General features: G+C 31.4%; 1 protein-coding gene across 1 annotated transcript; it reads left to right on the top strand.

The window, feature by feature from the left end:
* The first annotated feature begins 4225 nt into the window (after positions 1-4225).
* LOC143066976 (uncharacterized) lies at positions 4226-12143 on the top strand. Its single transcript, XM_076239867.1, has 7 exons — positions 4226-5211; positions 5685-5756; positions 6906-7080; positions 8190-8210; positions 8990-9075; positions 10839-10897; positions 11461-12143. Exons 1-7 carry the CDS (start codon positions 4369-4371, stop codon positions 12059-12061), a joined length of 1857 nt encoding a protein of 618 aa, XP_076095982.1. The 5' UTR covers positions 4226-4368; the 3' UTR covers positions 12062-12143.
* The last annotated feature ends 1378 nt before the right edge of the window (positions 12144-13521 follow it).

Below are 13521 nucleotides of genomic sequence, written 5' to 3' on the forward strand. Positions count from 1 at the left end.
AGTCCTAAGTATGAAATCGTTTAAATTATAATGGCATTTTGTTATTCTAAACTGTTTCCAAAAATTGATCGCCCTGAAGATCATAAAAAATCATTTTATTAAAACAAAATATGTCAATAAAGGTTTTGATTTTGTAAATATTGCCGGTATTTTTAACGACCGTTCTGTTCAAGACCAAATTCTTGGATATTTTGATAATACTGAACTCACTCTTGTTTGTTATATTTACAAGAAATCTACCCAGAAATATGTGTTTAATTATAGCCAATTGTGTAAAGATGTAAATATCATTGAAAATACACCTATGTCATGTAATTGCAGTAATTCCGAATACACTTATGGCCCCATTTCCCATGTCATAACAGGAGACCTTAACATCGTTCGCGTTAAAATCATTCCTCAGTGAAGGACCTAAATATCGTCCCCCGTCAACTATTAATTGGAATGAGTGTCGTAATATCATCCACGACTCACTCCGTACCTTCTGTTTGAAATGGGTAAAACGGGAAAAAGCTGACAAAAAATCTTTGGACTCCTTTTTTAATTCCGTTATGCAGACAGTTGATATTCGTATACAACATTTTAAAGAATATTTTACTGTTAACAACAACCATAAAAACCCTATTTTGCGTTTCAAACATCAAACAAAAAAACTAAAAGAACTAGCAAAGGAATTTGTTTTTGTCCCGGCTGATAAAGCTGCTTATAATATCATTATTGTTTGACATAAATTTTATATTGGGGTTCTGCAAAAGGAAATCACGAATTCACCAACATTCCAACTGACTTCATTTTCAGAAAAAGACATCTGTAACAAACACAAACTTTTAGCTACTTCTTTACAAGCAGAACCAAATACAATGAAAGTCCCAACTATGTACAGGCTTGCCATTGTTCCACTACTAAATTGTCTATTTTACTTACTAGTATACTTGGTACAATAAAAAAAACTCGATAATAAATTGTTCAAATAAGGCCTTTGGAAATAGTGGAATTAATTACTTTTGTAGTGTCAAAAACACGTTGGAAGTACTTGATAAATTGCATGCATATATTGGTTATTTTGAATCTGCTCAAAGTTTTGATTTTTCTACCCTATATTCAACTTTGTCTCATATTCTTATTAAGAAAAAAATCACATCCTTAATTAACTGGGCATTTAAAAAGTCAGAATGCGAGTACATATGTTCAAACTCTTTTAGGTCATTTTTTAGTAGCAATAAACAAATGAACTATTTGGAGATTCCGTATATCGTCAAGTTATTGGAATTCCAATGGGGACTAACTGTGCACCACTTATTGCGGACCTGTTTTTGTATTTTTATGAGTTACAATTTATGACTAAAATTAGCAAAGACCCATCGAAACAACATTTGATACAAAAATTTAACAATACGTTTAGATATTTGGATGATATATTGGCTCTCAATAATGACGACTTCAGTATGTATACTAAAGAAATTTATCCTGTTGAACTTACTTGAAATAAAGCTTATACTAACAATGACCACTGCCCTTTCCTCGATCTTGATATCTATATAAAGGCAACAGTAGTATACCGCTGTTCAAAACTCATAAATCTATGGACAAAAAACAAAATCGGGGTAACAAACTAAAACTGAGGGAAATGCATTAAATACTAGAGGCGAACAACGACACAACATAAAAATGTAACACACACAGCAACGGACTAAATCATTATACAAAATCCGATGAGAATAACCAATATAACATCAAAACCAAATACATGAATTTGGGATAGAAAAGTACCGTGACACGTCTTATGGTAATGTGAATTCACACTCAAAAATAGGAGAAAACAAACGACACAACGGAAACACAACGTAAAAATGTTACACACACAGAAACAAACTATGATATAACAATGGCCATTTTCCTGACTTGGTACAGGACATTTTTAAAGAAAACATGGTGGGTTGAACCTGGTTTTGTGGCATGCAAATAAATAGCAGAACGTATTATATCATAAACGGGAAGTTTAATACAAAAATTTATGATAAAAGAGATGATTTTTCATTTCTTATCGTTAATTATCCATTTTTAGATGGTGACGTTCCCTTGTCACCATCTTATGGTGTTTATATATCTCAACTTGTACGATTCGCTCGTGTATGTAACAACGTATTAGATTTTAGCGAGAAAATTTATGTATTACTGAAAAATTATTACACCAGGGTTTTCGATATCACAAACTAGTCAAAACATCTACTAAATTTAATAATCGGTATAAGGAAATAATTCGTAAATATAGCTCAACATGCAGACATCTTATACGTTCGGGTATTTCACATCCAATCTTTTATGGTAATATTCTTTGCAAAGCACAAAAATGTCAGTTTTCACCTCAAAAGCTTACAAACCCTTAAACAGACTTATTAAGAAGGGATATAGTTACGATACAGTTGTCAGGTCATTAACGATTGGATATTTTGGCTTTAATGTTGATTCACTTATAGGGTCTTTGCATCGGAACTAAACACATTTATTTAAAAAAAAAACAGTTGTTGGCATGACACGGGTTATGTTATTCTCATATATTTTATGATAGTATGATACTAAACCTCTAACGGGAGGGATTGTGCCTGATATTTATATGATGAAGACATAATCTTTCAATCAGTTTAATTGAAGTCTGGAGCTGGCATGTCAGTGAACTGCTAGTAGTCTGTTGTTATTTATGTATTATTGTCATTTTATTTATTTTCTTTTGTTACATCTTCTGACATCGGACTCGGACTTCTCTTGAACTGAATTTTAATGTGCGTATTGTTTTGCGTTTACTTTTCTACATTGGCTAGAGGTATAGGGGAGGGTTGAGATCTCATAAACATGTTTAACCCCGCCGCAATTTTGCGCCTGTCCCAAGTCAGGAGTCTCTGGCCTTTGTTTGTCTTGTATGATTTTTAATTTTAGTTTCTTGTGTATATTTCGGAGTTTAGTATGACGTCCATTATCACTGTACTAGTATACATATTTTTAAGGGGCAAGCTGAAGAACACCTACGGGTGCGGGAGTTTCTCGCTACATTGAAGACCCATCGGTGGCCTTCGGCTGTTGGCAGCTCTTTGGTCGGGCTGTAGTCGCTTTGTCACATTCCCCATATCCTTTCTCAATTTTATTTCCTATATCTTTTTACCGGTATGGTTTTAGATATAGCAGCAACATAAGACTAAATTATAGGAAGAATGTTGACGGTGCATTATAGACTTCGTCGGTGATTCAAAGCAAAAAGAACATCTGCATTTATTATAAGCAATTAAGTTTATTTTAGATGAGTTTTAGGAAATAATCTTAAGTAGGTTTGAGTCAATAATTCAGATTCGTGACAATGATTTGAAACAAATCTGAAATGCAGAACACATAAGGGCCTATAGGAATTTCAACAAGCAAATAGAACTGTAAGAAAAAATGAAAATAAAGGACACATATACTATATTTTGAAAAAATGTGCCTTTTTCTATAATAAAGGAATGGTTGAAAAATAATTTTGATATTGAGGAAGTACAAAAAAGTAAACTGTTGTTTTTCTCATTATTTATAGATAAGATCCTAATTTCCTGTATTTGTCTTATTATTTAGTTTCATACTCAATAGGCTGCATCAACAGTTCACGATACAGTAGTTCTTATCTACTAAACTCAATAGGCTGAGTCAACAGTTCACGATACAGTAGTTCTTATCTACTAAACTCAATAGGCTGCATCAACAGTTCACGATACAATAGTTCTTATCTACTAAACTTAGTCAAAATGAAAGCTCCACAATATGAATTTAAATGCACACCATTAGAAATATCGGACAATATTGTTTTCAAATACTTATATTGACGATAAATGACGACAATGACCTGGGTTTTGTAAACTTTAAATGGTAGTTTGAAAATGTTCATAATAATAGGATTATTGATCTGTGATCAGTGATCAGTTTTCAAAATATTATTGATTTTAGTAGGTATAATACGAGGTATTCTGGAGGAAACTTATAACATTTGTTAGTTAAATTTTAATTAGAAAGGTAATTACACAAAACCGTGTAAACAAATAAGTACCCCAAACAAAATAGGATCGATTGTATTACAAAAATCTAATGCATAACAAACATTGTAAGGTTAAAATAAAGACATCCAGAATATTTAGATGTATCAGATTACTGAAGTTAATAAAATAGAATTTATATATTTATATAGCATTGGACATGGCTTGTTTTTAAACGGATAAAACAATAGACCGTATTATATGTATATGTTTACACGGTTTATAATTTTGATCAAGAGATACCCAGTTATTATTTGTAAGGTCAAAACATTTTAATGGCTTTACATGTAATCGTTTAAAACTGGATTATAAAATGTATGGAAAAAGTAGTAAAAATTTACCTTTGGGTGCTTCAGGATTTTATGATTATCCGAAAGAAAATTCAATACCTTATAATAATGACAGGCTTGATGATGCAGTTAGTTTGGATTATTCCCAAGCCCTTAGTGGATTTCAAAGATCAGATTTTGTAGCAAGTGGTGACTACGCTAGCAGAATTGAACGAACCTCTGATAGGCGACGTGATATCGACTGTCGTGAAACAAGCGGTGACTATGCTACAAGAATCAGAAGTTTTACTCAAAACCTTACAAGTACACCAGATCTTCCCGTTCGCAGAAATAGTGGAGCATATGCTCAACGGATTGGAAATTCATCTCGTAATGAAAAGGAAATATCTCATAAGGATCAGAGATTTCATGGGATGGACAAACTTGGACGAACTATGCACATTGAAATATCTCCTAAGGATCAGAGATTTCATAACACAGGGATGGACAAACTTGGACGAACTATGCACGGTGAGCGTGTCTATGAAAACCAACTCTTTAAAGATAAATATGGAAATTACTATCCACCACCTATTTCGGAAGACGATGTCGGACTGCAAGGTCTAGAAAGTCCGCGATCAATACTGGAAACAGCAAGATCATTTCCGGTAGGATTTGAAGCATCAGATATGTCAAGAAGTGGTCCATTTATTTCTCCGCCTGGTGAATCAACAGATCAAGGATCTTTTGAAAGACATAAAAAATCATCCCAAAGACAACAAATGAGGAGGAACTCTACTCCAGATGAACATTTGGAAAGTGAAACCCCCGCATGGGCAAATCGTCTTCTTACGAAGGAATCTTCCTTATTGTCAAAATTCAGAAATGTAAGGAAAAAAATTCTTTCAGTTAATCTTTATTTGTAATCATTTAAAAACGTCTATTCTTATAAACTTTATTACTACTTAATATTTCTTTACGTGTATCTTTCACTTGTGTAAAGAGCTGTGTTTGTTTTGATACCTTTGTATTTTAACTTGACATTATCAGTAGGTAATGGGTATACAGGATATGTGTTAATTAGACAGCAACCTCTAGACAAAGATTATCAAAACACACATAGAGCAAGTTAAGTCATTTGGTTTACTTTTAGAATATTATTCACTAAACAGTTATTGAATGTTATAGATGTTGAGATAAAGTTTGTTTTGCTGTGTTAAAACAATGCTCATACAAGATACAAGATAAAACATATACATATGTTACAATCGTTAAATTATTTTGCATTAATACAGTGTTTAATTGTTTAACTATATGCTTTGAACCGATTGAGTAAATAGATAAAATTGTTTGATTTCAGATGAAATCAGCAATAAATAAATGGACTCTCAGACGTATTTCTAAACCAAAAACATCGTTCATTAAAGGACAGGTGTGTATCTTTTATGTAGTTTGATTGCTCAGTATAAACACTCGTGCAAGTTAATGATTAATAAAGAGTCTGAGGATTTTTTTCCGGATTGATCATTTATGTTCATCTGTTGCTATGAATGGTCATGTTCTGATCTTGCGAAAATGTGCACTTTTTATACATTTTCAACCTTTTATACATTTCCATCCTGTCTTTTGCAAAGCTATCTATTTTAAGTTCTTTCCACGGCCGAGTTATTTATTTCTAATTTTACTGCACATTATGGATGTGCAATCTACGTAAATGTTGACAGCATTTGATTCCCAAAAAGGTTTAAATCACTGCATTCTTGAATATATGCATATATAATATGAGTGATAATATGACATACGTTTGTCAATACGTTCAAACTGGTATTTGTTGGGCGTTTGATACCTCGGTGTCCTGCTGATGATTAATTGCAGTTTCATTGACAATAAACGGTAACGTCTTATCTTTGGGAGTTTTCACTGTTTTCATAACGTTATGCTGTAATCATTTCATCAAAATAATATTCCTGGTATGATTGTGTTGCATAATATCTGTTGAATATATCAGAAACAATATTTCACAGCTGTAGTGTCAAGGCTATCCGTATTATGTAAAACGGTTGATCTGTATGGAATGGCATTAAATATAGAAAGAAGAAAATAGCTTTAAAGATTATGTAATCTGATGTATATTTATGGAAAAACCGTTTCACAAATGATATCGGATATGTTCCTTACGTTGTAACTACAATCCCCTTCTCTTTCATGAATGTGGCCTACCGAATTAGACTTATTTACCGGATTTGTTATCACATAAGCAACACATGTGGAGCAGGATCTGCTTACCCTTCCGGAGCACCTGAAATCACCCGTAGTGTTTGGTGGGGTTCGTGTTGTTTATTTTTTTAGTTTTCTAAGTTGTGTCATCTGTACTATTATTTGTCTGTTTGTCTTTTTCATTTTTAGCCATGACGTTGTCAGTTTGTTTTCGATTTATGTTTAGTATCTTTCGTCCCTCTTTTTTAGTTATCATTGCTTTTTATAGTATGCATCTTTTGGGAAACATTATATCTTTTTTATATACAATATACGTGTTACAGTTTTTTAATGTAATTTCTTTCTTTCTTTTTTCTTGCTACAGGGCCCAAAAGTATTAAATCTATTTGAAAGCATTGATGTGTTGAGCTCTTCAAGTACCCAAGATCTACTTCCTCAAAACCAGAGTAAAGAAAAAACAAATAACATCGCTTCATGTTTTTGTGGATTATTTTTAATGATAATATTTGTGTTTCCTGTTATTCCTGTGATTGTGATATGTAAGTAATTCGCCCTGTTTATGTGGCCATCGTTATCTCTTTTTTTGTTTGTTTTATTAATACCAACTATTTGTAAATAGTATATCAAAAAGTTGCTACCTGCATATGACTTTTTAGAATATAATTAAATATGATAAAAGTAATTAGTAGTATCTTCGTCACTCTACTTTCTTGTGCAATTTGTTTCATACAATTACTAATTACTATGCTATAATATATCCATGAATAATTCATAAGTGACATGCAACACAAACCAATAAAAAAGGCTGAGTTAACCACAAAACAGAAGAAGAGCAGGTTCGCCAACATAATAAGAATTTCTGCTATCCAGAATCAGTAAATCATCCAAAAAGAAGAATCACAAAATTAATATCGAACTCAGAAACATCAAACGAATGGACAACAACTGTCATATTCCTGACTTGGTACAGGCATTTTCTTCTATAATCAATGACGGATTTAACCTCGTTTACTAGCTAGCTAAACCTCTCACTTGTATGACAGTTGTAATAAATTCCATAATAATACAACGATGTGTGAACAAAATAAACAGACATAATAGGCAAGCATGTTAAAGTAGGAGGGTTCAACAGCCAACATTGTGTTTTAATCGTAATCACAAACAACAAACAAGAAGGTAACAAAGAACACAAAAAAGGCATATAGACAAAGCAAAAATGAAAGACGAGAATGCAAAAATCTACCATAAAACAATTTCACATGACGGGATGTGTAAGACCAGAGCAACGTCTTTGGAAATTGATACAGAATATTTATCAGAAATATAGAGGGAAAATGATACTCAGTAGTTTACAGATCCAAAGATAGTCGAGTGTCTCAGTATGTCATGACATTAATTGGTTCTATTGAGAGACAGTTATTGAAGATAGACTTCGGCAAATAGGGCCTATTTGTTTTCTTTTCGCTTTTCCCTTCGATCTTTGTAAAACCTTTTCAATATGAAGCAAGTTAGTGTTGTATATTATCCTCCTTTACCATAAGTATAGGAATATATTAAAATAAAACCATTTCATAATATCCACTCCTTCATAATTTAGTTTATCCTTTTCAATATCGTCTGAATTAACCATTTTTTTTATACTTTTCAGTCACAGATCCTTCCGATTTCGGTAAGTATTTCAGAATTGCAACTTACCAGACAAATAAAACACAACGTCGTAATCACTTGAATATTCCGATGGTTTGTGTCATCTAACTATCCATTAGTTATTATAATTAAAAAATATAATAACAAAAATACCGTAAATATTTTTTTCTTTGTTGTCATTGTAAAATCTTTAGACATATGAAGTTCATTTTCGAGTTCATAAATTTTCTTTACTTTTCCACAACTGTTTCTATTTCATATAATTCAGACAAAAAGATAAATATATCTGTATTTTATTTATCAAAAATCCTTGAATCTAAGACTTCAAAGTCAGAAATATTCAAGTTCTACATTTTCAATCAAGAGAGGACAGCATAAATAAATTGACAAATAATTCCCTTGAAATGCACACCAATTTGAATATCAAAATTGACAAAACACAGTTTTTGAAAGTAAACGAGATATACCGGTTTGTAATCTTATGGATAGAAGACCAAAGCACTCGGTACCCGATAACCGGAATCATGTGTTAGATATTTTGAATTCTACGTGATTAACAAATATTTTACGTAGATCTAAAACATATGAAGCAAAGACTACAACAAACAATCTTATAATTTAACGATACTGATTCATCATTGATAACATTCACATATAATAGTTACCAGGATTATAATTTAGTAAGTCACATAACTTACTTTTTATTATTATCTTTTTAATGTCATATAAAGCAGTCTTTTCTTTGTTACATATTTGTTTGTTTTAATAGTACAGCTAATGATTTTTTCTAATAAATTTTAGCTCAAATTGAAATAACTATAAAATTCAGTGGATATTTGGATGCTAATTTCGATATTAGAATCATGGAACAGGATATATGTCGTCAGGTATGTGAATTATATTTGACATTGTTATTGCTTTAAAGTTGGAAGTTAATTCACTTCACAACGATTCAAAAACAAGATATATTTAATGTTTCCAAAGGTTGGAATTGTTGCGGTGCTGGTCCCATTCCGAAAGTAATTTAATTCTGTAGTATTTTTATTTAAGGAATGACTGTAATATTTTTTCTGTCTATGAAGAAATAACATAAAAAAATTGGTGCACACTGAATAACGCGCGTAGCGGGTTATTTAACAGTGTGCACCACATTTTTGATGTTATTTCGAATAGACAGAAAAAATATAAGTCATTTTTTATAATTTAATTCTAAATTCCTTTTTAAACCGTAGAAAACCATGAAAAAACGTTGATGACGTCACGGTCACATGACTAAATTATGTCTATGGGCTCATAACAAAATAACGTCAGCCAATCAGAAGACGCGTTACATCCAAAATTAAATTATAATATAAATTATTAGAGTATAACAACTATGCCATGGAACATATTTACCTGAGGTTTATATCAATGGACTAGTAAATCTAGGCTGCAAATGTCAGACTATAAATATTTACCTCAGGTTTATATCAATGGACTAGTAAATCTGGGCTACAAATGTCAGACTATAAATATTTACCCGAGGTTTATATCAATGGACTAGTAAATCTGGGCTACAAATGTCAGACTATAAATATTTACCTGAGGTTTGTAGTTTATATCAATGGACTAGTAAACCTGGGCTACAAATGTCAGACTATAATACTCATTATGGACTCAAATGTTATTCAAACTACATTGCATTTAGCAAGAGTTTTACTTATGCAAATTTAAATAATAACATTAACGATACCAATTTTTTTTGTACCAGATGCGCATTACGACAACCAATGTCAAAAATTTCGAGTCCAGATTATTTGCATATGTTCCCGATCCTAATTTGTGATATAACACTTCAAGGGCTTCAAAATATGTCTAAGACTTTTCTTATATCAAACCTGAACTACATACATACAATATTTAGAGGAAAGGTAAAATGGAAAAGTACAAAAATAGGATACAGAAGTCTGAAGATCTCAAATAACATGTAAATATGATAGTAAAAATACTGCAAATAACTCCGATGCAAATTCAAAAAGGGGAAGTCCGTAAAAAGCGTCAAAAGTCAAACGCTAAAAATCGACGAGCCACACCCCATATTAAAAAAAGACAAAGACAAACAAAGGACTAACAAAAAACAACAACACAGTGTTAAGAACAATACATTATAAAATGACAAAAACTTCGACCAATGCAAAAACCTCCTTCCGATATAAATACTATTAATGAAATATTCCATCTATAAAGTTGACAAAATACATGTGATTTTTTTCTCTGCAAAAAGTTGTTCACTTAGTACAATTATTATACGCACATTATATGTACGTATAAATAGTACATCTTCTATTTATGAAAATGTAGATAGAATCTTAAAGTTATGGTCAATTAGCAATGATTATCAATTTCGTTCAACACAAGAAACGCTTTTTCATTCGACACAACATGGTTCATTCCATTTTCTTTCAATTTAATGGGTTGAAAATAGTTATCCCATACTTGAACTTTAATATTAAATAGCAAATGTCATATACATGTACCATCAATTCAATATTTTTTTATAGAACATATACTGGAAGGAGGGGGTAAATGTTGTTTTGTACTATGCACTTTACATGAGAAGGAATGTATATAATTGAAAAAGAATACCCATATTTTTTCTTTTATATTCCAGATTGATACAGCTTTTTCGTCATACAGCAGTTTTTATTCCTGTGGCCTTATTAATATCAAGTTAGTACAAAAATAAGTAAATAGCAAATAAAGACAATTAACAAATGTTCAGAACTCAAAAGAAATGTCAAATGTCAAATGTAATTTCATTTTTCAATCCCTTCTTAACTATTTTTTAAACAGTTAAAATTCATTATTTATTATTTCTTTTATCATAGCCGGTAAAGAATATTATTAAATAAAGCTGAATTCATAAAATCAGATCATAATATATTTTTCAATATAAGACGTAAAAATAAAAAGAGGTAAAATTAAGAGCAAATACAATTATCTAAAATGATAAACTTTTTAAAAACTTTGGATATGATATTTCAAATTTCAAAATGTTTAATTATGACACATGTGTCAAACAAAAATATTAATGTTTACAGCCACCATGCATTTTTGAATAATTTTATTTTTTGGGTGGTATTACAATCTAAAAATCTAAAGTTTCTGTGACTTGTGTCGATTGAGACTACTTTTATCCTCATGATTGTCAAGCAAAATCCGATAACACGACACACAAGAATCATGAGTGTGTAAATTGCTGTATGAAATAATAAGATTTTATTTTATTGCAGGAATGGATCTATTACGGCAAATGTTTCCCTTCTTTTTCGTGTCTCAAATATACCAAACGAACATGTCATTGAAGAAAATATTAACAACCATTTGACAACTGTTCGAACAATAAGCACATATGCATACGAAAAAAACTCTACAAAAACAATAAAATATACATTTGTTAAACAGAGGCTTGTGGGTGAAATGCCTTATACAAGAGGTAAAACAACAATAGAACAAACTACTACTCCAATATTATCGACATCTGCGACAAAAACAACTACTACAATACCATCGACAACTGCAAAAGAAACTACTACTACATCACAAGTACAAACAACAGAAGTAGATACAAGTACACCTGTTACAACTAGTTTAACAACGGAAGTAATGACAGCAATAGAGACAACGAGGTCAGATACCACATCTTCAAATGTCCAAAAAACAACCGAACAGCCGACAACCACTGAAGGACTTACAACATTAACGACACCAAGTACTATAACACCACAAGCTACCAATCCTGATAATGTAACTTCAAGTGAACAAACAGCTACATCTACTAATAAACATTCAACAACAAAAATTCCAGAAACTACAAGTAGTACAACTTCCTAGCAGGCTTTAAATAAGAATTTTCAGTGAATGAGTATTGTGTAGAAGAAATGCGTTTCTGGCGTATTAAATTATAATCATGTTACCATTGATAACTATTTAGAAATACCAATAAGCGGGAGGTTTGTCTAGCCATAAAACCGGGTTGTTTTTGTTAAAATGTCATGTACCGAATATGGTTAGGATTATGGCAGTTCTTCAAATAGTCCGTTTCTATGAATGTTTCCGTTTGTTTAAGTTGCAGTCAATTATTTCTGTTATTTCTGTTTTTTTCTCTTATAGTTGATGTGTTTCCCTCGGTTTTAGTTTGTTACCGGATTTGTTTTCGCTTAATCGATTAATGACTATTGATCAGCGTTATACTACTGTTGCCTTTATATTATATATCACAATGAACCTGAGATTATGAACACCGGTATTTCCAAAAAGAAAATGTTTCAGATCTTGATTATTTAATTGGTTTTGATGGACGATTGAAACAAGAATTTATGACAACAGTAATGCATTCAACTTTTAAATTGTCAACTTCCGATTTCTCAGCAGTAACATATCGTCTGCTCTGTGGTATGGCATTTAAATGTCTCAATTGATACAAAAACTGCTTTAACAGAGTTATGAGGAAGAACAATTGAAATCGACACTTATGTGCGTAACAGTCACTATCACGAATTAGTTGTTCGGTACGATGAATAGGTGTCTCAAAACGGCATAGTTTTTGCAGTTTAAGATCTTTTAAGATAAGATTGATCGTTTAATCTTTAATTTTATCGATGGTGAATTTTTGACTGAGTGTTTATTAATATAAGGGAGCAACCATTTAACTTCAAAGGGGTTGTGTTTAGTCAGAAATTAAATTTTCGTCGATAGCGCGATCATTTTTATTTAGTTTTTCGACGTTATCAATCAAATTGGTTTTTTTTTCAAAATTAAACCTATAAGGCTTGGTGAAAATTTCGATTCAGAATATATATATATTTTTAAACATGCCATTCCTCGCGCCCTCCCCTTTGAAGTTAAATTGTCGTTCCCTACGGCAGCTGATGCGCTCCTTTCGAATTTCATGCGAAAATGTTTAGATATCTGCTTGTATTGTCATAGTTCTTTAAGTGCTTATAAAGTTTAACCATTCATAAGTGATTCATAACATTAAAAAACAGATCTTCAAGAAGAGAGGCAAAGTGAATCCCAAATCATGTTACCAATCACTTAAATGGTACACTTTTTTTTCTCGAAAACAAATAGAAATGTTAACACGCAAATAAACTTTTAAATGTTTAATGTAGATTTGCTCAACACTTTTCTAGACTCAAAACGCCTTCAACTTGGCATATACGCACATTAATTGTCGCACTAGACGTTACTGCTAAGAAGCCTTTCTATATTTTTATTAATTTTGGATTTGTTGACTAAATGACTATCATAAAAACCCCGAATTTGGCATAAGAGGTCATCTAAGTACTAAA

This window comes from Mytilus galloprovincialis, chromosome 3, assembly GCF_965363235.1.
Source record: "Mytilus galloprovincialis chromosome 3, xbMytGall1.hap1.1, whole genome shotgun sequence".
Lineage (NCBI taxonomy): Eukaryota > Metazoa > Mollusca > Bivalvia > Mytilida > Mytilidae > Mytilus > Mytilus galloprovincialis.

Bases quoted from the DNA above. Each gene is read 5' to 3' on its own strand.
- LOC143066976 (XM_076239867.1), top strand. From the start codon at position 4,369: ATGTATGGAAAAAGTAGTAAAAATTTACCTTTGGGTGCTTCAGGATTT. The intron at 8,211-8,989 runs GTAAGTATTTCA...AATAAATTTTAG, and splicing joins CACAGATCCTTCCGATTTCG to CTCAAATTGAAATAACTATA. The intron at 10,898-11,460 runs GTTAGTACAAAA...ATTTTATTGCAG, and splicing joins TGTGGCCTTATTAATATCAA to GAATGGATCTATTACGGCAA.